The sequence below is a fragment of the Megascapheus bottae genome, chromosome 7, assembly GCF_031878675.1.
Source record: "Megascapheus bottae isolate mThoBot1 chromosome 7, mThoBot2.hap1, whole genome shotgun sequence".
In the NCBI taxonomy this organism is placed as follows: domain Eukaryota; kingdom Metazoa; phylum Chordata; class Mammalia; order Rodentia; family Geomyidae; genus Megascapheus; species Megascapheus bottae.
Genome location: NC_143515.1, coordinates 77,858,610 through 77,884,660, shown reverse-complemented (window position 1 = coordinate 77,884,660; position 26,051 = coordinate 77,858,610). Strand labels below are relative to the sequence as shown.

The following is a 26,051-nucleotide window of genomic DNA, read 5'->3' as shown; positions in this document are numbered from 1 at the left end:
TCTTTCTTTCTTTCTTCCTGTGTGTGGTGGTTCTTAAGAGCAAAAAAAAAAATGCCACTGATCAGTAATCTAACCAGGGCTGGGATTCAATTCTTTTTATAAATTTCCTTCTAAACTTTCTATTCTCGTCTAGCCTTGAGGGGGAGGACGCAGCACTTTCTAGATTTTTTTTCATGGTAGCAGAATGGCCTGGTCGTGGCCAGAGGCACCCAGAAAGGATGGAGCTGAGGAGGCTGAGAGGCCCAGCTCTGGTCCCTCTTCTCCCTTCCCGGAACCAGGGTGGGGAGAATCTGGCCTGCATGTGTGTGTGTGTGTGTGTGTGTGTGTGTGTGTGTGCGTGCATGCGTGTGTGCGTGCGTGTGTGTGTGTGTGCGCGTGCGTGCTCTCGGCCTCACACTGACCGGGGCCCTCATGAGCTGGAGGCCAGGCCGTCGGGGAGGTGAAAGGGCCCTGGCGAGGATGCACGCAGCTGAACTTGAGTTGTTAGACTGAGAGAAAACTTTTCAATCTCAGAAATGCTTAAAAAATGCAAAACCCTTGCAGAGAGTAGAAAATACCAACAGAACAATTCCCACCCACACACACGGGTGCCATTGGTCCGCAATTCAAGGGCGGGGCTGCCTGGGTGTCTCCCGCGGCCCGAGCGGAAAATGAATCAGCAGCGAGCGCAGCAGCCGGGGCGAGGCTGAGTCACCCCGGGGGCGTGGCCACCGGGGGCGGAGCCTCGGGGGCGTGGCCGCGCCGGGGGCGGGGCGAGCCCGGAAGCGGGGATCTGAAGCAGAGGAGGCGGGACCGATGGGAGTCCGAGGGTGGGGCTGGGCGTGGCCAGGAGGCGCGGCTGGGAGGGGCGTGGCCCGGACGGGGGCGTGTCCGGGGCGGGGCGGGAAGGCGGAAGGACGCCGGGCTGGTGTCCTCCGACGGGACCGCATCCTGAGCGGCGGTAGTTGGAGTCCGCTGCGTCTCCCGCCCTCCCCGGCCCGGACCATGGAGGCCGCGCTGCTGTGGTTCTGCAACTGGAGCACGCTGGGCGTGTGCGCCGCGCTCAAGCTGCCGCAGATCCACGCGCAGCTGGCGGCGCGCAGCGCGCGGGGCCTCAGCCTCCCGAGTTTACTCCTGGAGCTGGCGGGGTAAGGCGCGGCCGGCCGGGCGGGCGGCTGGGGACCCGACGGCGTTTCCCCGGGTGGCGCCGAGCGGACCCCGCGCGCCCATTCCACAGGGCGGGAGCCAGAGCCGGAGGAATGCGTTCGAGGACCGCGTCTGCCCGGCTGTTACAAAACCTTGACCCTTGACGCGCCTTCGTTGTCCCCAAGCCCACCCCACACTGTCCACCCTTTCCCTGGCCTCGATCTCTCGCCTGGAAGAGGAGGAGCTGGACGGCTGTCGGGGTGACGAGCTCGGGGCGGAACGGGAGCCGGGAGGCGAGGTGGTGAAACTTTGGGTTGGGACGCTAGCTGGGAAAATACGCCCGGGGCGCGCGGTCCCGAGCCCCGACGGGGTGGGGCGGAGCCCGGCGTCGCTCCCCGCCGCTCCCCGCGCCTCCGGTGGCGGGTACCGCGGAGCCCGGCCCGGTGCCGGCACCCCCGGGGTGCGTTCCACGCCCCGTGACGACCTCCCACGGGGGGCGCCCGGGCAGAACGGCGGGTCTGGAGCGGTGGGGGCTCCCTCCGCCCTGGGCCGGCCGCTGGGCGCGGGTGGAGGCCGTCGGGTGGCGCCGTCGGGAGAGCTCCAGCCGGTGGGCGGAAGCGGCCGCTGCCGAGTTCCAGCCCCGGGCTCCGACCTAAAACCGAAAGGAAGGGGAAACGCCAGGCCAGGCATTCCGGGGCCCGAGGGGAGGGGCTGGACCCTGCCGGAGGGAGGGGCGCATCCGCTTTAATTCTTGCCAAACGAACCGGCCAGAGGCGGGACCTTCGCCCGGCACGGTGCCCCCCCTCCCGCCCCCCGGCTCCACCGTGCAGCCCAGGGCATCTTATCCCCACCCCAGGAGCGATTTACTGCACCACACCACATTCCTGGACCCATCTAATACCCACCTGGCACTGCATTCCGTCACCGACGTGTAGTCACCCGCCAAGCATTATTTCCCTAGGAACAATAGAGCTTGCTCAGCAGGATCCCAGCTCTCTACATTCCCTCCTTCCCTCCCTCCCTGGCTTCCTTCTTTCTCTCTCTCCCTCCCTCCTTCCTTCCTTTTCTTTTTTTTTTTTTTTTTTGCTCTCTTCCTCTTTTTCTTTCCCTCCTTCCCTCCCCTTTCTCTCTCTCTTCCTTCCTCCCCCCATCTCTTCCTCTCCCCCCCCACTTTCCAATCCTGGGTGCCCCTGTGGCTGTAGTGGTAGAGTGCTGGCCTTGAACTAAGAAGCTTAGGGACAGCACCCAGGCGTGAGCGCAGGTATAGACACACACACACACACACACACACACACACACACACACACACACACACACACGACCTATGGCCTGAGCAAGCAGGCAGGTGCTGGTCTCAGGGAGGAGCTCAGCCTTTGCTCTAGAGAAGAGCAGGAACCTGGGGCCCGACACTCACACAGCTGGAATTTTCTTGGAGGAACTAAGATGGTTCCTACTGCTTTTTCCTCCGCCCTTCTCCACAGGGCAGCATGGGAAAGGCCACATCTGGTAGACCAACCTCCACGCCGCCCCCCAGCCACTCTGGGACATTGCCAGCCTGTTTATGCAGATGTCCCCACTGGGTGCTACCAAGGCTTGGCATTGCAGACTGGCAGGCCCCAGCCCAGACTAGTCTCTAGCGATCTTGTTCAGAGCTTTGCCACATGTGAATGTCCTTCTCATTCCTTCTCATTTCTTTCTTTCTTTTTTTTTTTTTTAAATAGTGCAGGTCCTTCCTGGGGCTTGAACTTAGGGCCTGAGTGTCTGGGTTTTTAGTGCTCGGACCCTCCTGACACACAGGAAAGATAGAGAACACACCCCAACAGGACAAGCTGAGAAAGGAGAGGGCCGACTGACCACCCGCACCCAGCCCTCCCCCACCCGAGGACAATCAGCTGTGCCAGGGAGACCTGTCAAGGCAGGAACTCGTTTATTGAGGAAGTCCATTCAACTAATATAGGATGCAGGAGCCTATCAGCACGAATGTGGGCAGGGCGGGGAGGTCCACGTGTTTACTCTCACTCTAGGTCTCAGCAGAGAGTGATAAAGCAATAACATATTCGTACCCAATGGTAATCAAGTCTCAGCAGAAAGTGATTCACAATACCGACGATACAGCTCAAATTTGACATGGCGTTCACACATGACAGCTCATTTATTTGTGTGGTTATCTTACTCAGTGATGCAGATTCATGGGCCAGCCTGAGCTTCCAACGCCTGAGCACTGTCTCTGAGCTTTGGTGCTCAGGGCTAGCACTCTACTGCCACTTGAGCCACAGCTCTACTTCCAGCCTTTTGGTGCTTAATTGGCAATAGGGTTTCACACACTTCCCTGACTGGGGTGGCTTTGAATTGTGTCTGATCTCAGCCTCCGGTGTAGCTAGAATCCTAGCTCAGGTGTGAATCACGGGCACCTGGCTCATTTTCTTCTCTTGGTGGTACTAGGATTTGAACTCCAGGCCTCATACTTACTAGGCAGGCACTCTACTACATGAGCCATGTGAGCATCCATGTGAATGTCCCTTGTAAACAACCTCTTAGCAGTCATATATATTGTTTTCCAACCCAGCATCTAGCATGTAGCGAATGCTCAGTGGCTTTCCATTGCCCGCTGTAGAATTTGGCAAATGCTACTCTTTGGGGTCCAGACAGTGCAGGTAGGGCTGTGAACATGTGCTTCCTTCTCTGCAGGTTCCTGGTCTTCCTTCGCTACCAGTGTTACTATGGGAACCCACTGCTCACCTACCTGGAGTACCCCGTCCTCATTGCACAAGGTACCAGAAAGCCCTTCCACCCTGGGCCTGCCCCTGGCTCCCTTCCGCCTTCCACCCCCTCCTGTCCCCTAACCCCAACTGCCCTTTCTCTTCTCATGGGAGGCTTCTTTCAGATATCATCCTCCTGCTGTGCGTCTTTCATTTTAATGGGAACGTGAAGCAGGCGGCGCCCTACCTGGCTGGGTATCCTTTCAGCATCTGAGAATGAAGTGGGTGGCAGGGGGTGGGGGGCAGTGGGAGAGCATGGGCCTAGCACCCTAGCATGTGCCAAATTCCAGCCCCAGATCCAAACAGAAGAAAAAAATTAGGGGGTGTTAGGGCATGGAATATACTTATACTCTTTCCATTTTAACGGAGTGTCCTCTGTTTTGGGGGGAGGGGGCAGAGTGGTACCACTGAGGCTTGGTGTCAGAGCCCCTGAGCTCTACCATTTGAACCTTAGCTCCACTTCTGGCTCTTAGGTGGTTAACTGGAGAGGAGGGTCTTAGGAAGTTGCCTGCTTGGGCTGGCTTTGAACCATGATCCTCAGGTTTCAGCCTCCTGATTAGGTAGGACTCCAGGCATGAGCCGCTGACCTGCAATACATCCTCTCTTTTTGTGGGCAAGCCCATCGTGGAGTCGGATGGCTCATTAGTCCTCCATGTGGCTATTTAAATAGAAAGCTGGTCCTGATTCAGCCAAGAGGGTTCAAAATCAAGTTTCGTCCATTTGCATTCAGGCCGTGCCGCCTCATGAGGACTCAGCTGCTAGCATTCGGCACTGCTGACTTTCCACAAGCACTATCTGTGTATTTCGGTCCTTTCCTTTAGTTAATGGGATTCATTATACTAACAGCCATCTCCGGGTCCTGTGTGTATGGCATGTAGGAGGTAGAATGAGAGGTCTACTCCAGGCGCCTTGGCTGCCCCTCTTGTCTGGTGCACCCCAAAGTTGCCCGGGGAACAGTCCGGGAACACCCAGTGGTGTTCACCTACAACCCCTTTATCTTTTCTAAACGAGTCAAGGTGTAGCCCAGTTATTTCTCCCCCCTCCATGGTCTGGGTCTGCCTCAGATGGGAGAGTGGAGCTGCAGTGACCCACAGCCACGTCCCTTAGCTCTTGGTAAGATTTGTGTGTTCTTGGTTCGTCCTCAGCCTGCAGAAGTGGATCATGGACCTGGCTATGGTGAGTGGTGCCTTTGAAAACCAGCAAGGTGGAGGAGCAGCGGGCTTTTCTCTGCACCCCACTCCCTGACCCAGTACGGTAGCTGGGGCTCAGAGTGCAGTACAACCCAAGTGCAGACATTGTTCTTACTTAAATATGTGGCGGTTTTGTCTTCTTTTTGTGCCTGTACTGGGGCTTGAACTCAGGCCTTGGGCACTGTCTTTTAACTGTTTTGTTCAAGGCTGGCACTTCATCACTTGAGCCACTTGGCTTTTTGGGGTTCACTGGAGATAGGCATCTGTCGCTCAGATTTGTCTGGCCGGGCTTCTTTGGACCTGGGATCTTCGGTTCTCAGCTTTCTGAAGTCGCTGGGATATAGGTGTGCCCAACTTGACTTTTTCTTTTTTAAACAAATAAGCTCCTGGCTTTCTCACATTTTATCTGCAACAGAATTTGTGTACATTCATCAGCGCAGCCAGTAAGTTTGCTCAGCTCCAGTATCTGTGGAAGGCACAAGACTCAGGAGCTGTGAGCGCACTGACCTGGGGCCTGTCTGCGTACACCTGTGCAAGTAAGGATGCCTTTGTGAAGACCACTGTCTCCCCAGAAAGGGGTTTAATTAGTGTCTGAGTGACCCAGTCCCTGGTATTTTATTACTTTGCAAGTACTTTACAGACAGCCTCTAATGATCCCCAGTGAAAGTATGAAGTCCTGAGTTTGAAGCTCTAGTTGTGACACCACCTTCTCCCCCACAAAATTTGAATCCTTTCTCATGTCGCGGCTTAAAAAAGATGAAAATGGTGCTGTTGCTTTTGAGAATTATGGTACTTTATATCCACAAACACTGCTAATAAGTACTCCAAATATGTATATATTGCCTGTCAATCAAAATACTTGAGACTTCAAAGTGAACGTAAATTTACCATTTCACACATGGTTCTTCTGCAACTTACAGGATATATTTCCTCATCAAGGATTGCTGTTAGGATGATTTTTTTTTTCCGTTATTTTGTGTCAGTCCTGGGGCTGGAAGTCAGGGCCTGGTACTTTTATGATTTTGCTTTTTTGGTTTTTTTTTTTTTGGTTGGTCATGGGGTTGTGAACTCAGGGTCTAGGCATTGCCTCTGAGACTTCTTGCTCAAGGCTAGCACTCTACCACTGTGAGCCACAGCTCCACTTCTGGTTTAGGGGTAGTTAACTGGAGATGAACAGTCTTATGGACTTTCCTGCCCGTGCTGGCTTTAAACTGCAATCCTCAGATCTCAATCTCCTTGAGCCACCAGCACCTGGCTTCACTCAGCTTTTTTTTACTCATGGCTAGCATTTTGCCACTTGAATCATGCCTCTAGTTCCTTGTAAAGTTTTTTATGTTGAAAATTATTTGTCTTCTTTAGTTTTTTTTAGCTCTTAAACTATTGAGAGTGCTATATAGTTATACATATATGTACATATTAAAGATAGATGGATAGATAATCTCCTGTGAGTGAAAAAGCCAAATGAGAGCTCAAGGTCCTGTGTTCAGACCCCAGACACACGAATGGAATGACATTTATAGCACTTAGTCTAGTTTCCTTCCCCTGGCTACTATATTCTAAAACTTACATCTAGGTAGTACCACGTAGTACCTCACTCAGCTTGTTTTAGGGGAATTTACTCCCACCACATAACTGGATTTTTAAACCCTTTGGGTGCTCTCTCCCTAAATCCCCGCCCCTCCGACACACATACACCTGCTCCCCATACTCCATTCTCCCCTGTGTCTATGGTTTTATATCTTGAGATTCCACACATCAGTGACATCAGAGGATTCCTGTCTTTCTGTGCCTGGACAGTTTCACATACACATAACCAGATGTCCTCCACAGGATTCCTTTGTATGGCCAAATAGCAGTCCACTCTGTATGTCTTTCCATTTTCCTTATCCAGTCACCCATGGATGGCCCCTCATCTTAATTTGAGTAATGCCACAGTGAATGTGGGCGCCGGGACATACACTCAGTAGTGGACTTGCACAGAAGACAAGCATTATCTGATCTCACTCATACGTGCACTCTTTTTTGTTGTTATTGTGTCCTAGGGCTTGAATTCAGAGCCTGAACACTGTTCTTGAGTTTCTTTTGCTCAAAACTAGTGTTCTACCAATTGAGCCACAGAGCCACTTCTGACTTTTCCTGAGTAGTTTGTTGGAGGTAAGAGTCTCACAGACTTTCCTGCACAGGCTGACTCTGACCTGTGATCCTCAGATCTCAGCCTCCTGAGTAGTTAGTATTATAGGCTTGTGCCATTGGCACCCAGCCATGGACTCTCTTCTTTTTCTTTTCTTTTCTTTTTTTTTTTTTTTGGTCAGTCATGGGGCTTGAACTCTGGGTCACTTCTTAGTTTCTGGTGATTAACTGGAGATAAGAGTTTCATGGATTATTTTTTTAGTGCCTGGGCTGGCTTTGAACCACGATCCTCAGATCTCAGCCTCCCGAGTAGCTAGGATAACAGGTATGAGCCACCATGCCTGGCTCAATGGACTCTTGTGTCTGTACTAGGGCTTGAACTCCGGGCTTGTATTCTTGCATTCTTTTTTTTTTCACCCATAAGGCAGATGTTGTACAACATCTCTACTTCCAGTTTTTTGCGATTAATTGGAGATAAGAATCTCTCAGGCTCGTCTGCTTCAGCTGGCTTTGAACCTCAATCTTCAGATCTGTCTCTTAAGTTCATAGGATTACAGGTGTGAGCCACTGGTACCTGGTAATACATGGAGTCTTAAAACTTGAACTTGACACCAGGCTCTAGTAGCTCAAGCCTGTAATCTCAACTACTCAGGAGACTAAGATCTGAGGATTGTAGTTCGAAGCCACTCCAGGCAGGAAAGTCCATGATACTCTTACCTCCAGCTAACTGTCAAGAATCTGGAGTGGAGCTGTGGCTCCAGTGGTACTGTACTAGCCTTGAGCACAAAAGCTCAGGGACATTGCTCAGGCCCTGCCTGAGTTTAAGCCCAAGGATCAGCACAAAAAAACAAATTAAAAAAAAAAAAAAAGCCAGACCCTTGAGCTCAGACATCTGACATGTAGAATGACAGTCACCAAGGATTTGGGAGTACAGGGGAGGAAGGGTAGGTGAGTTAGGGACAGGAAGGGGCTACAGTCCAGTCCAGAAACTGCTATTGGGAACAGAGGCTTGAACTCTGGGCCTGAGCACTGTCCCTCAGCTTTTTTCTCTCAAGGCTGGAATGCTACTACTTGAACTCCTTTGGACTTTTTGGCAGTTAATTAGGAGGCTACCTGACTGCCCTAGATTAAGTGGGGTGTCATGGCATGTTCTACCCCATCAAAAGTCTTCCCAGAAATAAGTTTATGTTGGTATACTAAAGGGATAAATTTGAGCTTTTATTTCCAAATGTCAGAAAATCAAGTTATTACCATATTTTCTTTTACAGCAAGAATAGTAACGACATTAATGACCACCAACGATTTCACAAGTAAGCAAAATGCTTTTGTTCTACACCTGTTTATGTTCTGTATGATGCTTCTTTATTCAAAGCCTTAGGGCTGCTGGGTGCGGTGGCTCATGCCTGAAATCCTAGCTTCTCAGGAGGCTGAGATCTGAGAATCTCGGTTCAAAACCAGCCCAGGCACTTGAGTCTATGAGACTCGTTCTCTCCAGTTAACCACTAGAAAATCAGAAGTAGTCAGAGTGCTGTGGCTCAAGGGTAGGGCAGTAGCCTTGAGCTGAAGAGCTCAGGGACAGGGCCCAGGCCCAGAGTTCAAGCCCCATGGACCGACAGAAAAAAAAAAAAAGAAAAGAAAATCCTTAGGGTGTAGCAGATCTATTTGTGTGTGCGCATGTGCACATCAGTACTGGGCCTTGAAGTCAATGAGTATGGGCACTGCCCCTTAGCTGTTTTCCCTCAAGGCTGATGCTCTACCACTTGAGCCACAGCTCCACTTCAGAATTACTTTTCTTTTTTGGATATGGGAATCTTACCGTGTTGCCCAGTTTGGCATTCTAACCAACTGAGCTAACTGGCCAGGATCCATTTTGGTCCTTTTTTGCCTCAGTCTCCTTAGTGGCTGGTATATAGGCATATATTACAATGCCTTTGCTTAACACCGTGCTTCTGAGAGGTTGGCGGATTTTGAAAAGTGCCAGCACCTCCTGGACTGAGCCAGCACTAAAAATGACACGATTGCTCGTGGGGTCAGACCAAGTCACACAAGGTAGATGAGTGGAAGACCATTTCCCCCCAATTTGAGTCAACCTTCTTCTAAGTCTCCTGATCCATACAAGTTTCATTTCTGGACTGGGAGTAGAGCTGTACCTGGTCTTAGAGCAGGAGAAATTTTCCTTTATAAAGTACAATATTTTTAACACCCAGCTTTTCTCTCCTTTTGGTTTCAGTTCTTACACGTTTTGCTGTCATGCTAGCTTTAAATATATGGGTAACAGCTACAGTACTGCGCTACCGGAAGCCTGCTGTAAAGACTGAGTGATGGATGTTGTGCTACACACAAAGGGGAACCGAAAGAAAAGCACTGAAGTCTTCTCTAAGTTTACCCAGTCACTGCAGGAACTTTGAAGGCAGAAGTTATTTAGCTTCACAAGTGCTTGTAGCCAGGCATCGTGGTTATAATCCCAGCACTTCAGTAGGAGGATCACAAATTCAAGTCCACCCAAGACTACCGTAGACCTGGGAAAGAAGGATAAAGGGAAGAACTACTTAAGTACTTGTTTTAAAATGCCACTTCTCCACCCCTGCCCACCCTCTGCTCACTGTATAGCCCAGGTGGAACTTGAATTATGATCCCCCTGAGTACAAGAATTATAGGCTGTGCCTCCTGACATCTTCACATCTGCAGCAATAGTTTAGAGTTGTCCACTTAGACTTGGAAGAGGCAACTGCAATACAGCATTCTATATCCTGCGGCTTGAGGGACAAGGCCCAGGCACTGAGTTCAAGCCCAAGTACCATCACCATAAAACAGTCTTTCCAAAACTAAAATGAACACTAGTGGAGTGGGGTTTTGCAGTCAGCAGAGAAGTAATATGTCAGTAGGGCTTGTGCCCTGGGTGTTTCATTTCAGCACAGGAAAACCAGCTCGGCCTTACTCTTCATCATAATGCAATCAACACCTGTCCAGGTTAAGCCAGGTTGTCAGAGTGAGCACAAGTGTAATTGGGTTGAGTGTGTGCCTGTTGTATGGTCTTTTAACTTCACTTGTGCCTTTAACAAATCCCTAACCTAAGCCGGATGGACAACTGCTCATGCCTGTAATCCTAGCCCCTCAGGAGGCTGAGATCTGAGGATCTCAGCTCAAAGCCAGCCCAGGCACGAAAGCCCATGAGACTCCAATTAACCACTAAAAAACCCGATAGTGGTGCTGTGGTTCAAAGGTAGGGCAGTAGCCTTGAGCTGAAGAACTCAGGGACAAGGCCCAGGCCAAGGGTAGGGTGGTAGCCTTGAGCTGAAGAGCTCAGGGACAAAAAATAAAATAAAATCCCTAACCTAAGGTACTACTAGAGGCAGTCTCTACTTAGGAAGAGGAAATTCCAACAAGCTTTCAAGCACATGTCTACATTTACTTTAAACGGCTGTACAGCTATACAATTACTATTACTGGAATTCTGCACAACATACTAGGTTGAAGTCACTGAAAACTTTGTAGTAAAGGATATTATGAGGCCCTGCCCGGTTCTTAAGGGACTGTCTCCTCCCTAGACAGCTTATCTGGTATCTGCCTCGACATTCCTCTAGGTGGCATTCCTTTTATGCTGTTAAGTAAATGATGTTTACTGGAAAATGCTTACATTTCCTACATGAAATAAATTTTAGTATCTTCAACTCAGCCCTGTCTTCAAGCTGTCAATTAGCCAGTTCATCTTTTTTGGCACTACTACCCAGGACCAGGAGGTCGAGGAAAGCTCAAGCTGCCCACCCACTGTGAAATTTCTTCAGCTGCAATTGTCATTAAAAATAAAATCCAAGTTGATGCTTTTGCACATGAAATTAGGATCTGCTAGTGGAAGTACAGATTATGTGACAGGTTTTTACCTCAAAAAATACTTTTTTTGGTACCCATCCTGGGGCTTGAACTCAGGGCCTGGGCACTGTTCATGAGCTTCTTTTGCCCGAGGCTAGCATTCTACCATTTAGGCCACAGCTCCACTCGGAGCTTTTTGGGAGCTCAGTGGACATAAAGTCTCCCAGACCTCTGCCCAGGCTGACTCTGAGCTGCGATTCTCAGATCCTAGCCTTCTGATGGCTGTGAGCCACTGGCACCCAGCTCCAACATCTTGGGCACACGTTATCAGTACCTAGCCACTGCTTGAAGCAAGCCCTAAAGACCCTGCTCATGAGCAAGGCCCAGTGCCCCGGAAAGAGCCTACTGATTACCAAAGATTACTGGAGAGACTTCTAGTATCTACCCATTGGCAGATACTGAGGGCCCCCGCCTGCTCTGCCCTCAATCACATGTAACAAATTGCTGCCAGCTATATGTATGTCCCTCAGAGACAGGCCCTGGCTCAATTCTCTGTGCTTTCCGCAAATAAAAAGGCACAAGTGCTGTACATCTGGTCTTGAGATAACACCTACCCCATCCTTCACATCTTAGGATGACACCATCTTTGAAAGATAAATCTTTAGTGTTCCACAGGAAAATAGGAAAATGCTTACATCTTCATTTCATCTATTTTATTTTATAAAAAGCAGGCATAAAATACAATTACATCACTACAAAGATGAAACAATGCTTAAAAAATCAAGGGTGTTTGATTTTTTTGTTCAGGGGAACAACTGATCAAATATTTATGATTAAACCATGCAGTTCATAACTTAATACAATTCCAAACAAAAGTCCTATGGGGAAGGGGGAGGGAGGGAGGCCCCTGGGCCTAACACCCGGCACTGTCACACAGCGCTCTTCTTCAAAGTGCTTTTCAGCCAGCAGCAGGGCCCTAGTCCGCCAGCCAGGGAAGCTGAATGCTCACCACCCAGGTGCGGAGGTGAGTTTGGTAGCGGGGCTCATAGGGGAGGAGAAACTCAAGGGACTGGCTGGCTCGAAGCCGGGCAGAGCACGTGACTTAAAGCATACTTAATGTAAGTGCAGTGTCTGAGTTTCTCTGATTTACCCTTAGAATCCTGAAAGAAAAGTTCACGACAGCAGCATAACTTCTTAAGTTGAGATTTGGCAACCTTGAGTGTCTTGCTTGGGATCTACCAATGAGCTGAGGAGGCAGCCTGGGGCCCATCTGAGCAGCCCTCACGCGCGGGTCAGTTCCGGAAGCACTGACCTGTTTCCACTGATTAGCTGAACCATTTCAAACTTTCAGATGTTTAAAAAAAATCTTGCTTTGAGACAGGGCTTTAAAAAATTAATACTTATAAAAATGTTTCACACATTCATTTTCAACAGTAACTACCGGCATTAGTTCTCCTACTTCTGTCTTGTTACCCCACAAAACAGGTAATGGAGAAAATTGCAGTACTCACTCACTCAGTTCCCCACTGGAGGTATTTGCGGTTCTAGGAGAAACCAGGTATTCAGAAATAAGCAATATTTGGTCTCCTATTTGACTTGGAAGTTTGGGGTCTCAAGGCGAGTGAAACTGGCACAAAGGAAAGTGATGCTCTTGGATTGTGCGGGAAGGAAACGTGGACGGGTGCGGGTGCGTGTGTGTGGAGGCAGCAGTGAGGGGAAGGGCCCGTTCTCCACTGAACTCAGGGGTGTTTATTCAGCACATTTCCCTTGGTTTGAAGAACCACCTCAGAATCCTGACATGAAGCCACAGTGCGGGAACCGTCTCCATGGGAGATCTCTCCGCCTCTCAGGCCCTCACCTGCAGATTTGCCTGTACAGATCCATGCCCAGCATGACTCTCCTCATTCTTTACACACACACATACACACACACCCCACAGATATATGTACAACAGTCAAAATTTAAACTTTTGCCTTCTGTATTCAAATACTTCAATTACTCATGTGTAAACTTGACATTATTTCACCTTAATAAAGTTTATTAAAAATATATATATATATACTCTCCAATTCAGAATAGGCTAGAACCTCCCATAGTGTAACAAAATCTTTATATAAAATATTCAGTCTCCTTTTTAACAACTCTGATGAATGGAAATATTTCTTCTATATATATTCTCTCTATATATTTTTTTCTTAGTCTAGGAGGGAGGGAGGGAGGGAGCGAGGGAGGGAAAGCTATGCCCAAACCAGAGCTGCAGAGTGCTCCTGTGGCACAGAAGCACTGCACATCTAGTTTTAGTCTAGGCAGCATGAAAGATGCAGATTAACTTTAAAAAAAAAAAATCACAGAATTCAGCTTCAATATCAGTAGGCCAACACTGATGTTTAATTTCCATAATAGCATCTGTAATGAGGATCAAACTCTTCTCTACACTGACCCTAGAAGGAAGTAATAAAAGCCTACTTCCTTCACTGAGATAATGGATATTTCAATATCATACCCAACTGTGATGTATATAAATGAGACTGGTAAAAGCGTACATAATTTTTTTAAAAGACAAAACTTGCTTACCATTGTTGCATATGTCATGATACAAAACATATCTATCTGGGATGAGAGATAAATCATCTTAATTGCCTTTTAAAAGTAAAAAAAAAAAAATCAAATTAAGTGCCTCTGAGGCTGCTTTTTCCAAGTTACCAGTTTTCTTAACCCAACACTAAAATATTGCCATAAGGTTGTGTTTCAAGATCACATTTAAATAGTTAAAATATATCTACATACATCTTAGTTTTCCTCATGTTTGAGACAATTTCTGAATCACGAGTGTGAAAATGTAAAGAGTCACACACGTAACCATAGCGAGGTTAGCCAGCAAATTCCATGCACAATCTTCTGTATGCACAGGCTAACACTGACGACCGGACAGGGGATGGCTGTACAAAGGCATTGCCTAAGTTCCAACTCTACCCATTATTGTTTCTATGACCAATGCATTTTTAAAAAGTGTTACACCATCAAGAGCCTGACACTGATGTAACTACTGTGTGTAAAAATAGTGCACTATGTTTTGTCCACAAAGCTGGTTTGCATTCTATGAGCTGGTAAATACTTGTTCCTGTTTTTGTTTTTGTTTTTTTTCCATAAATAGAGAAAGGGGTTGAGACTCTGAAAACAATTAAATTAAGGCATTCAACATTGGCGATGCCGCCTATCATGGAGCACTCACTAGGACACTGGCATTCACTTCAAGCTTTGTGTTGCAGTAACTGCTTTACATGAACATGCAGCTTCTACCAGAAACATGTGCATGAGAACAGACTCGAGGGTTATGGCTTTGTACAAGTGCATAGTGGCAACTGAAGAAATGATATCCAATTAATACATATAAAAATAAAATGGTAAGTTAAAAAAACCTTTTACAGTATTACAGTACTGTGTGTGTGTGTGTGTGTGTGTGTGTGTGTATTTGGATATGTCCCACAAACACACATATATATATATACATATACATACATACACATTACAAATAACACCATATCATGGTCACTTCTTGTTAAGATGCAGTCAGTGTCATTGTAGTGGAATCCAATCCCAGGTTCTTCTGGGTACATGTGCTGGTGAAATCCTGGTTGAAGCTGAAAGAAGATGTTGCGTAGCACTGCATTTGGCGGTGTGTGTAGTGTGAACGACTGCCCGCAGAGCAGAACACGGCGGGCCAGAGGAGCTCGGTGTCTACCCTCGCTCTACTCACCAGTCACTGCTGGTCAAAGCAGCCCAGAAAAATCTGTCCATGATTTCTAATTTACATTACAGGAAAAGGGGACACATGTATGGATGTGTGTATCAGTCTCTCATAAAATATAGTTTTTAATAAATTTGGGGACATCATATTTCAGTCTTCTTTTAACTGGGAGAATATAGTCACCTGGAACGACTGCTTTCACAGAAGACAGTTAACTGGAAAGAAAGGAAAAATCAAGTTAGCTGGCATGAGATAGTTTAAAAGACAGTTAAAATTATCTAGAAATGCATTCACTGAGATTATTTAACTACTGTCCTCTACATACTCATACCTCTAATTCTAAGCCATGCATACATATAATTAATCCTACTATTTTTCTTACTTTTAGGCACATGCAAATATATTCTTTCTCAATGCAACAGTGGGCTCTGGAAGCTCCAAACTGGCTTCAAACACTATGCATATGCTGTAATGCAGTTAAGAAGCTACTGGAGTTAAACAATATGCCACAGAACAACCTATGTGAATAGGAGCTTGATATGCGGTTAACTGCTGGCTGCCTCATGGAACTGAAAAGGCAGTGGAGTCACAGGCCAGGCTAAGTATAACTGTTTGACCCTATGCCATATTTCTTCCATCTACAAAAAGGAAGAAACATGTGGTTGTTGTAAAACCTGAACATAAACATTCTGATATTACATAATTTATGTTCCACAACATGCTTCTTAGAACTGATACCACTGCTTATAAATCTATTGTTTAAAAGGTTTAGAGTCATGAGGCTCAGCTATTATTCAACTTCCCTTTAAGTTATTAACCAAAGGATTTTACATGTTCTAAAACCACAGAAAATTCCATAGTATATCATCAGCATTCTTCAGCAAAAGTAACATTAGATTCTTGCAAATAATTCATTGCAACACAAGAAAGCCAAACCAGATAATACTATTTATAGCACTAATCAAACTTAGAAAGGTTTTAAGGTCTCAATTCTTGCAAGCTAGAAAGAAGGCTGAAATGGGAAAGACATAGAGGGACAAAGGAAACTCATGCTATGTTCACAAACCAGACAGTTGCAGGAACTTGAAAACACTGTAAATTTTACTTTTCCCAATACAGGTTCTTTGGATAGAATAGAAGGTACCAGAATTAGCTTCTTTTGTTATTTTAACTCTTTTTTTCATACCTAAGATTTAAAAGTATGAGTTCCAACTACACTGAAAGTTTAGTCTGTAAAGAATCTGAACATAGCATTTCACTTTTATATCTGACATGGAAATTTTAGTTAGAATAGTTCTGAAAAAAATATGTATTGTTAAAAAATGACTATGGAAGTTCAAAACTCATAAAAAATAATTAAAGCCCAAGTGCAAACCACATGCACTACTTGAAGTACTAAAACAACTCAGTTTTCATTGTTGATTTACCCCATACGTCTTCAGAAATCAAAAACATCGTCATCATCATCACCACCATCAACATCATCAAATGACCAATCCCAGTCTTTAAATGCCAAATCAAGCAATCTGTAACAGGAGTTTTGCAAGTTTATACTCTAATGCTCTCTACAAACCACAGCTTAATGTCATGGCCTAGAAATCAAACTTTGAAGGTTCAGTAGGCATTTTAACATTTCCTGCATCAGTTATGTGATAAAAATTAAGATAGGTGCATCTAGGAAACTCTTTTTCTTTATCTGTAAGTATACACAGTCATGTTGGCTAGGTACACTTCTCAGAGTACCAGAGAACTGAAGACAAGAATAATACTGGGGATAAAACGACACAATGGGCTTTCTCCTCATCCCCACTGCCCAGAAAAAGATCTAATCACCTAGACCCTCAGTGCAAGGAGAATTGTCACAACATTCCCTTCACAGAAGTACCCAGATCATCGGCTCATGTCTTCCTATAACAGCACCCAAACCCAAGAAGGAAGGGAGAATAAGAGAAAAGTCAGTCCAACAAGACCTCCTGTCCAGCGAGGCAATAGCTATGCTTACCATAGGAAAACTAGGCACAAAGGAAAAGCTATGCATATGAAAATGAAAGCAGCCCTGACAACTGATCTTGGCTACATAAATTGCATTTTGTGTTTGGGTACTTGGGATGTTTCTTTCCATTCCAACAAGCCAGACTGTAACATTGTAACTCACTAATCACCTTTAACTAGAAGCAACCTTTGATTGTGTATAACTGAGATGTTCAGGAATCAAACTTTGTCAAAGAACTCACCTGGTCCCTAAAGTTCCGGCTTGCCACATCAATGGTTCTCTAGAATGCACATTCCCAGACTTCAGCCTGGGTTCTCCATGTGAGTGGCCTGAAGTATTTGCATTCTTGTGTTCTACTTATGGTTTTTGAAAGTACTGAGGCTTGAACTCAGATTAGAGACTTGCCCTTACAGGAGGAGGAGAGGAGAGGGGAAGAGAGTTGACAGCAGAGGCAGGGAGAGAATGACGTCATGCTTAGTATGTGGTGAACACTCAACACATTGAGAACTTTCGGTACCTAAGCCTGCTGTCTCCTGTCTTTATAAAATCTCTGAATGCGTATCCATCCGTGTCATAACCTTCAAGTCTACTCACTGGAGTATCACTGCAGCCATCAAGACTAAAACCTCTTCTTACCCACTCCCTTAGTTCTGGTTATTCCAACCTAGAACATTTTTATAAATGTAGTTTTTTCTCTTAACGTTAAGTGTCTTTACTCAGTTCAGGATTTCATTAAGTGTGAACATAGCAATCCCTCACCGGAAGATCTGCAGCACAGTGAAAACAGAGTGGTCCTTTTCAGCCAGGCTCACACCTTCCCCTCTAGTCATGTTGCTTTCTACTGCTCTCCAATCACAGCACAACTACAGGCATTGAAATTCCTGCTGTTGCATATGACCTTCTGCCTGGATTTGCTTTTCCTCTATTTCTGATTCTCCATGTCTGATGTCATCTGGCAGAATTCTTTTTCCTTCCTTTCCCCTTCAATACTGTGTTCATACCATCAACAACATTTTACAGAGTACTATAACTGCTTGTCTGTCTCCTCTACTAATGGACTAATAAAGACAATCTTCAAGGGTCGGAAGTGTGGCCTAGCGGTAGAATGTTTGCCTAGCATGGATGAAGCCCTGGGTTTGACTCCTCAATATCATATACACATAAAAAGCCAGAAGTGGTGCTGTGGCTCAAGTGGTAGAACATGAGAAAGTTCAAGGATAGTGCCCAGGCCTCAGGTCTGGCAAAAGAAAAGAAGAGAAGAGAGGAGGGGAGGGGGGAGGAGGATATACTTCAAGAAGCCCTAACACTGTCCAAGTGCAGCAAAATAGGTGCGCTTGAGTCCTACTACCGCAAACCATGAAGATATCCATTTCTACCTCACCATCAATAATCTTCATTGCTGTCAGTTTGACAGGTGAACAAAGGCTTCATGTTTTAGTTTTATTTTTTTGCATAATAATCAGGTTTCCTTTTTATGTTATTTCAACAGGAATGCCATATGGTCCTCACTATTTTCATTTTACATAATGCAATCTTCTTTCTCTTAAAAGTTTACAAAACAAGTGTCTCTTTTATCCCTAGTGCTAGAGACTAAAGCGGGATGTTTTGCAGGCCAGGCATGGAACTATATCCCCAACCCAGCCCCTAAAAAGCTTTTACATACAAAGATACTACCCATACATTCTGCGTCTTTCTCACAAGATACTACAAATACATGGTGTTTTCAATTTTATAGGGCTATCATTCTGGTCCAACTCTAATATTCTCTCCATCCCACTCCCAGCTCCACCCCTTTTATTTACTGGGCTTAAACTCATGGCACTGCACTCTTTTCTCACTTAAGGCTGGTACTGGTACTTAATCACTTGAACCACACCTCCAGTCTGGTACGTTTCTGGTTAGTTGGAGATAAGACTCTCACAGATCTGTCTGCATCCTCTGGCTTGAGCCTGGATGTTCAGATCAAGCTTCTTGAGTAGCTAGGGTTACAGACTTGAGCCACTACTGGATCCCAGCTTATTGCAAAAGCTCCTCCAATACAAGATCAGATTCATATTTATTTTTTTCATTTCTGATTTGTGATACTTTAAGTATTTTCCCCAAATAAGTATTAACCTTTGGGCTGGGAGTTTGGCCTAGTGGTTAAAGTACTTGCCTAGCATGCATGAAGACCCGGGTTCGATTCCTTGGTATCACATACATAGAAAAAAGCAGGAAGTGGTGCTGAGGCTCAAGTGGTAGAGCTCTAGCCTTGAGAAAGTCCAAGGACATTGCTCATGCCATGAGCTTAAGCCCAGGACTGGCAAAAAAAAAAAAAAAAAAAAGTATTAACCTTCTATAATTTAGAAATGGGTACTAGAAAATTAAAAAATAATTCTGAGGGGTGGGGTGTGTGTGGCCTAGTGGTAGTGCTTGCCTAGCATGCATGAAGCCCTAGGTTTGATTCCTCAGTAACACATACATGGGGGTGGGAGGGAACATGACAGTTTTGATGGGGCCAGCAGTGTGATCCAGTGGTGGACTGCCTGCCTAGTATGCAAAAAACCCAGGGTTCAATTTCTCAGTACTACATACATACACACACTGGAAGTGGTACGTACTATGTCTCAAGTGGTAGAGGGATAGCCTTGACAAAGCTCAAGGACAGTGCCCATGCCCTGAGTTCAAACCCCAGGACCAGGAAAAAAAAAATCTGGTGGTTTATTGAATTAAGAGTCTCATAAAGCCAGGTGCTGGTGGCTCACGCCTGTAATCCTAGTGACTCAGGAGGCTTGAGAGCTGAAGATCACGGTTCAAAGCCAGCCTGGGCAGGAAACTCGATGAGATTCTTCTCTCTAAAACCAACTACCCAGAAAAGCCAGAAGTGGCTTTGTGGCTCAAGTGGTAGAGCACTAGTTTTGAGCAAAAGAAGCTCATAAAAAGTGCCCAGGCCTTAGTTCAAGCCCTAGGACACAACAACAACAAAAAGAGTCCACATATCAATGAGATCAGATGATGCTTGTCTTGCTGCTCAAGTCCACCAGAAATGGTGCTACGGCTTAAGTGGTAAGAGAGCTCAATTTTTTTTTTTTTTGGGGGGGGGGGGAGTTCAAGAACAGAGCCCAGGCCCTGAGTCCAAGCCCTGCAACCAACAAAAAGTAAAATAAGAACCTCTCTAAGCTGTTTCCATCAAAAAGTTAGCATTTTACTGACAAATTTCCTACTTTTCCAGCATAGTATTTCTACTTTAATTCCAAATCACCAAGATAACAGTAGGGAGAAATGGAAAAAAAGGATTTCCTGTTCCTGCCATGGGAAATGGGGTTCAAAGACTTCCCTAAGTTGTAGGCTCTCAGAGTAAATTATCTGGACCTCGGACTCATTGCTCTGCTGCTCCCTACTGTGTGTGGCTGTGGTTTTTGTGCCTTTGTTTCCTCAGAGCAGTTCTGAGGATAAGGTCCTTAAAGCTCTCCAGAAAGGTTCTGGCAGATAATCACTCAAAAATATTTGGGTGCTATTGGGTCATGCCTAGCTACTCAGAAATCTGAGATCTGAACATCAAGGTTCAAACCCAAACCAAGCAGGAAAAGTCAGTGAGACTGATCTCCAGTTAAGCACCCAAAAGCCAGAAATGGAGTTTTGGTTCAATTACTAGAGCATGGGCCTTAAGGACAAGAACTCATGGAAAGCATCCATGAGTTGAAGCCTCAGTATTAGCTCAATAATGAATAATAATAACAAGGGGCTGGGAGTGTGGCCTAGTACACATAAAGCCCATACAGTGCCACGTATGCAGGCTGTGGCTCAAGTGATAGACTGCTAGCCTTGAGAAAGCTCAAAGACAGTGCCCAAGCCCTGAGGAGTTCAAGCCCGAGGACTGGCAAAAAATAAAAAATGATGATATTAAAAACAAGTGCAGAGTGCCAGTGGTTCCGGCTTGAATCATAGCTAGCTAGTCAAGAGGCTGAGTCCTTAAGAAGTGCAGTTCAAAGCTATACTAACGTCTCCATTGACAAAACAGCTAGCAAAAAGCTGATCTAGAGGCATGGTTCAAGTGATTGAATGATAGCAGTGAGCAAGTAAACTGAGAGCATGAAACCTTGCATTCAAGCCCTAATATTAACACAAAAACAAAACAAAACAATGGAAGTGATGTTGCAGAGGCCTAACTAAATACAAATCATATTTTAAATATCACCATTTTAGTTATGTTAAAAAAAAAAACTTAGGGTATATCCAAGTTAAAAATTTCATAGAACACAGGGCCAGGAGTTTGGCCTAGTGGTAGAGTGCTTGCCTAGCATACACAAAGACCCAGGTTCGACTCCTCGGTGCCACATACATAGAAAAAAGCCAGAAGTGGTGCAGTGGCTCAAGTGGTAGAGTTCTAGCCTTGAGACAGTCCCAAGGACAGTGCTCAGGCCCTGAGTTCAAGGCCCTGGACTGGAAAAACAAAACAAAACCAACAACAACTCATAGAACAAACATTGTAACATTTCACAAAATTATAGTGTACAGTTTTAATTTTAAGTGTTTGCAGACATTTGAGAGGAAGAAATTCCTATTTTTGCTATAACGACTTAACAACAGTGAAAATTATTTGAAGAACAAGACTAGAAGAAGAAAAAAATGACAAAATCACAAGTAAATGTGCTTTTTGAACACATAATATCATGAAAACAGAACATTACATGACTGAAAGATGACCTGGTCTGAAAAAAACACTCAACATGTCATGACACAGTAAAACCATCTACTTATATTGAAAGGATTGCTGTGCATGTGTGTATGTACACATATGTGTATGTATACATGGCGTACATGTATCATAATACATACTGCATGCGTCATGTGCGTTTATTTGGTCTTGCTGCGCAGTCTCTTGATCCTTCACTTTAGCCTCCCTGGTACTGACATTACCCTTCTGAGTCTTGGGAAGGTGGTGTGGTGGTAGAGTACTTGCTAGCATGCATGAGACCCTCCATACATACCACATAAACAAAAAATAATATAATCAAAGGAAAAACATAACGAATATTATTTTTTTTAAAGTTAACAGTGCCTGTTGTACTGAAGGCCACTTGAAATCAAATCTCAGAGGAAGTTAAACAGAGAACAAAGAATGTCTGGAAACACTGTGGACACTTTTTTTCGGGGGGGGGGGGGTCAACTTATTTGGAAGCACTAATTAATTAACTGCTATGATTTGAATGTGTCCCTCAAATTTCCACACTGGAAACCTAACGCGAAGTCCAGAGCCAATGGCATTTGAGAGGTGGGCCCTGTGGTAGGTGGCCATGGAGGGGGAGCAGGGTTACAAGAGCAGGCATGCGCTCAGGCATGCTCAAGGTGATGCCTTCTAACCTGCTCTGAGGCAGTGCAAGGCCCTCAACTGGAGGTTGGACTCCTGCTCCTGGGCTTCCCAGCCTCCAGAGGTTCTAGAAGCTTGAGGTCCATAGGCCTCTGTTCTTTGCTAACCTCTACCTGCAGTGCTATTCGTTATAAGGGATTTACAAGTATTCAAAAAGCTTTTATGCATTAATTGCTGTATAATGTTAATAACAGAAACTTATTTTTTATACAAGGCATCAAAGTGGCCTTTCAGTGTCTCTGAATTCTTAAAACTTTTGAAAAGAATTACTTAACTACTACCATGTAATCACTATTTTGTAATAACTTAGTTTTATCATACCTCACTTAAAATAGTCAATATTTTCACCGCTGAACCATCAATTCTACCTTTGTCATCATGCTAAATTATTTCCTTGAGATATTAGTTTCAAGATACTGTGGTTAGAAAAATATGTCTGACAATACAGCCAATGCACATCATTATTCATATACTGAAGGCCCTGTTTTAAGGGAAAAAAAGGATATGTGGAATTAGACATCTGATCTAAATATATATTTCTTCCTTTAGCTAACCTCTAATCCCTCATGTTCAAAGAATAACAATGCTTGTAAATACTGTAGTAGCTTCAGCTAAGGGCTACTCTGAATGAAAATACTTAAATGGCTTCATCAGAATGCTTTTGTGCATATGATCATCACCAGACCCTCCTGAATATTCTTGACTCCACCTCTATCATAAGGAATGCCCACTTACAGTTAAGATTTATATATATATATTTGGGGGGGGGGGGGCAGTCCTGGGCTTGAGCTCAGGGCTTGAGCACTGTCCTTGGACTTTCTCAAGGCTAGCACTCTATCACTTGAGCCTCAGCACCACTTCCGGCTTTTTGCTATGTATGTGGAATCGAACCCGGGTCTTCGTGCATGCTAGGCAAGCACTCTACCACTCGGCCAAACTCCCGGCTCCAAGATTTATATTTTAAAAGTGTTTATGCTGATCTTTGAGCTACAGACCAGCTACTATTTTAAATGTATAGATATAAATTAACACTGAAGCTGATTTTAATTCTCCCTCCCTAGCCCCTTATCATAAAACATCTGCACTACGAGGTGAATTTGTTCACTGGATAGCTGAAGGGCTTCATGTGATGATGATGCATCTCAAAGCACTACAGTAATCCATGTTTACTAAGATCTTGACTACATGCAAAATGTGACACAAACCAACCTTTCCCTAAGTTTTAGCTGAATTTGATGTCCTTGGATGATTTATAAAATATCTATACTACTTTCCAAATTAGATATGCATACGGAAATTAAGATATTTGTTACACCACTGTGCTTTATAGTACCAAACAAAGCAAAACTGCAATTAGGAAAGTTAGCGATTTGAACAGAAAAAACTTAAAAGAAGAAAACTTTCATTTTTACCTTATTGTTTACCTTATTATTTACCTTGGTTTGTTTGGGGCAAGCTGTCGACTTGGCCGTCTGATAGACTGATTCTGCTGTATCTTCATTGAAGTTCTAGGAGATGACCGTGCAAAAGGGTCTGGAGCTGGGGGCTTTTTAGGTATTTTTTTCACCAACCGACTAACCCATTTCTGTTGTTCTTCTGTAGAATTTGCTAATAACAATAGATTCTTTGCCGTTGATATATCATAATACACTATAAAGAAATTTTGAATAAATTAATTGCTTAAAAAAGACCTGAACACAAATATTAATGAGCAAGTACTTTCCTATTTACCTTTGCATGGTGCTATAATCTCCTCCTTTTTGTCCATGTGGTCTTTATGACATTTAATGTGGCAGCGACGGCATTCTAAAGCAGGAGGGGGCTTAAACATGTGCCACAGTGGTTTCATACAAGCCTCACAGTTGGTTGGGAAATGATAAAGAGTAGGAATAAATTCATGTCCTTTATGGCAAATATAGTTAGATTTTTCTCCCACTGGCTCCACTGGAAATTCTTGTTCCTTCTTACTTTCTCCTTCATTGGCATACAGAATCTACCGATACCAGAAAGACCAAAGTCATTTTTATGAAGTGACAGCTCTGATTGTACAGATAAAATAACAACAGCTTAAACTGCCCAATACGAACAAAATGCATTGGAAGATGAATCCTAAATAGGTTTGCCGAGACACTAGTTTGTGTGAGCCGAGGGTTGGTTCAGTGGAAGATCACTTGGCTATAATGAACAAGGTCCCAAGTCTGACCCAAAAAAGAGCTCAAAGGAGAAACACTGTCTAGTCCTTTTGCTTCACATTTCAAAGAAATCGATACTACTGGGTAATGGTAGTTCATGCCTGTACTCAGGAAGCTGAGATCGGAGGAGCACAGTTTGAAGCCAGCCAGGACAGGAATACTCTTATTAATCATCAAAAAGCTGGCAGTAGAGCTGTGGCCCAGGCAGAAGAGTGCAGGGATACACATACCTCCCCCCCTGCAGATTCCTGCCAAATGCTACTTCCTCATTTTCTCTACAATCTCTTATATTTAAGAATAATATCATAATAGGCCAGCAAAAGTTGAAATTCTTCCTTTTCATTCCTCCTCTAGGAAGGAATTATTCAAAATAATCACAAGGGTGGAGTTCAGTGGTAGATTGAGTACTGGTTTAACCCCAAGAGTCCTTGAAACACCCCCTTCCCCTTAAAAGAACAACAAAAAGTAACCATCTAGAGAAATATGGCAACTAATGTAATTGGTGCTTTTCTTTAAAAGAGAATAGATTTATTATGGCTAATAGTTTCAAAGGTTTCAGTTCACTGTGGTGGGAAAGGCATGACAGAGCACATAATATGCTGGATAGAGAAAGAGAGGAGGGGGAGCAGGGGAGAGAGGAGAGGAATGAGGAGAGAGGGGAAAACAAAGCCAAAACAAAATCTAATCCACAGGATATACCTCCAGTGACATATTTTCTCTGCCTAGGCCTTCACCTTTCCTAAACCTATTCAAACCAAAAACAAAAAATATAAATAAATAAGAAATGACCCCAGAAGCTCATGTGTTCAATCAAGTCTTAGTATCCAGTTAGTGGAACTATTTTGAGAAGTTCTAGAAAACTTAGGGGAGTTTTACATAAAACTTGATAACAGATACACATACAGCTTCATTTTAAAAGATGCATGTATAAAGCAAGGAGCAGGAGCGGTGGCTCACACCTGTAATCCTAGCTATTCAGGAGGCTGAGACGTGGGGATCATAGTTCAAAGCCAGCCTGACACTAAAGAACCTTAGACTCTTATCTCCAATTAATCACTAGAAAATGGGAAGTGGGGCTGTGGCTCCTGGATAAGGTGGTAGCCTTGAGCTAAAGAGCTCAGGACAACACTCAGGCCCAGGGGTAGGGCGGTAGCTTTAAGCTGAAGAGCTCAGAGACAGTGCCCAGGCCCAAAGTTCAAGCCCCAAGACCAACCAAAAAAAAAAAAAAAAATGTGTGTGGAAAGCCAGGTATGGATGGCTCATACCTATAACCCAAACTACCTGGAGGCTGAGATTTAAGAATCACAGTTCAAAGCGAACCAGGGCAAGAAAGTCAATGAGACTCATCTCTAATTAAGCACCAAAAAGAATGTCAGAAGTGACATACTCAAGTGGTAGAGTGTTACTCTTGAGCAGAAAATTCAGAAACAGGGCGGGGAGTTTGGCCTAGTGGTTAAAGTGCTTGCCTAGCATGCATGAAGACCCGGGTTCGATTCCTCGATACCACATACATACAAAAAAGCTGGAAGTGGTGCTGAGGCTCAAGTGGTAGAGCTCTAGCCTTGAGAAAGTCCAAGGACAGTGCTCAGGCCCTGAGCTCAAGCCCAGGACTGGCAAAAAAAAGAAAATTCAGAAACAGCACCCACGCCCTGAGTTCAAGCCCCACGCCCTGAGTTCAAGCTCCAAGACAGGTACCAAAAAAAAAAAGTGTGTGAAGAGGGGGAGAGAAAAAAAAGAATAATATTACCCTACCC

The 26,051-nt window shown here is 44.9% G+C and overlaps 2 protein-coding genes across 2 annotated transcripts in view; one reads left to right on the top strand and one right to left on the bottom strand.

Annotated features, from left to right (window-relative positions):
• Positions 1-890: 890 nt before the first annotated feature.
• Slc66a3 (solute carrier family 66 member 3) lies at positions 891-10,879 on the top strand. The gene is made up of 7 exons (XM_090337441.1): positions 891-1,127; positions 3,814-3,896; positions 4,010-4,079; positions 5,003-5,060; positions 5,490-5,610; positions 8,473-8,514; positions 9,435-10,879. Exons 1-7 carry the CDS (start codon positions 985-987, stop codon positions 9,524-9,526), a joined length of 609 nt encoding a protein of 202 aa, XP_090193567.1. The 5' UTR covers positions 891-984; the 3' UTR covers positions 9,527-10,879.
• Positions 10,880-12,704: 1,825 nt separating this feature from the next.
• The window catches only part of Rock2 (Rho associated coiled-coil containing protein kinase 2), a 90,556-nt gene continuing 77,209 nt past the window's right edge, over positions 12,705-26,051 (bottom strand). Inside the window, exons 31-33 of the mRNA XM_090337440.1 lie at positions 23,837-24,098; positions 23,542-23,755; positions 12,705-14,977 (exon numbers count right to left, since the gene is read on the bottom strand). Coding sequence (XP_090193566.1) covers positions 14,974-14,977; positions 23,542-23,755; positions 23,837-24,098 — 480 coding nt within the window. The 3' untranslated portion in view covers positions 12,705-14,973. The remainder of the gene's footprint in view (positions 14,978-23,541; positions 23,756-23,836; positions 24,099-26,051) is intronic.

Excerpts from the sequence above, each read along its gene's own strand:
- Slc66a3 (XM_090337441.1), top strand. The coding sequence starts at position 985 with ATGGAGGCCGCGCTGCTGTGGTTCTGCAACTGGAGCACGCTGGGCGTG. Across the intron at positions 3,897-4,009 it reads CCCCGTCCTCATTGCACAAG|ATATCATCCTCCTGCTGTGC; the intron begins GTACCAGAAAGC and ends GGCTTCTTTCAG. Across the intron at positions 5,611-8,472 it reads GTCTGCGTACACCTGTGCAA|CAAGAATAGTAACGACATTA; the intron begins GTAAGGATGCCT and ends TTTCTTTTACAG.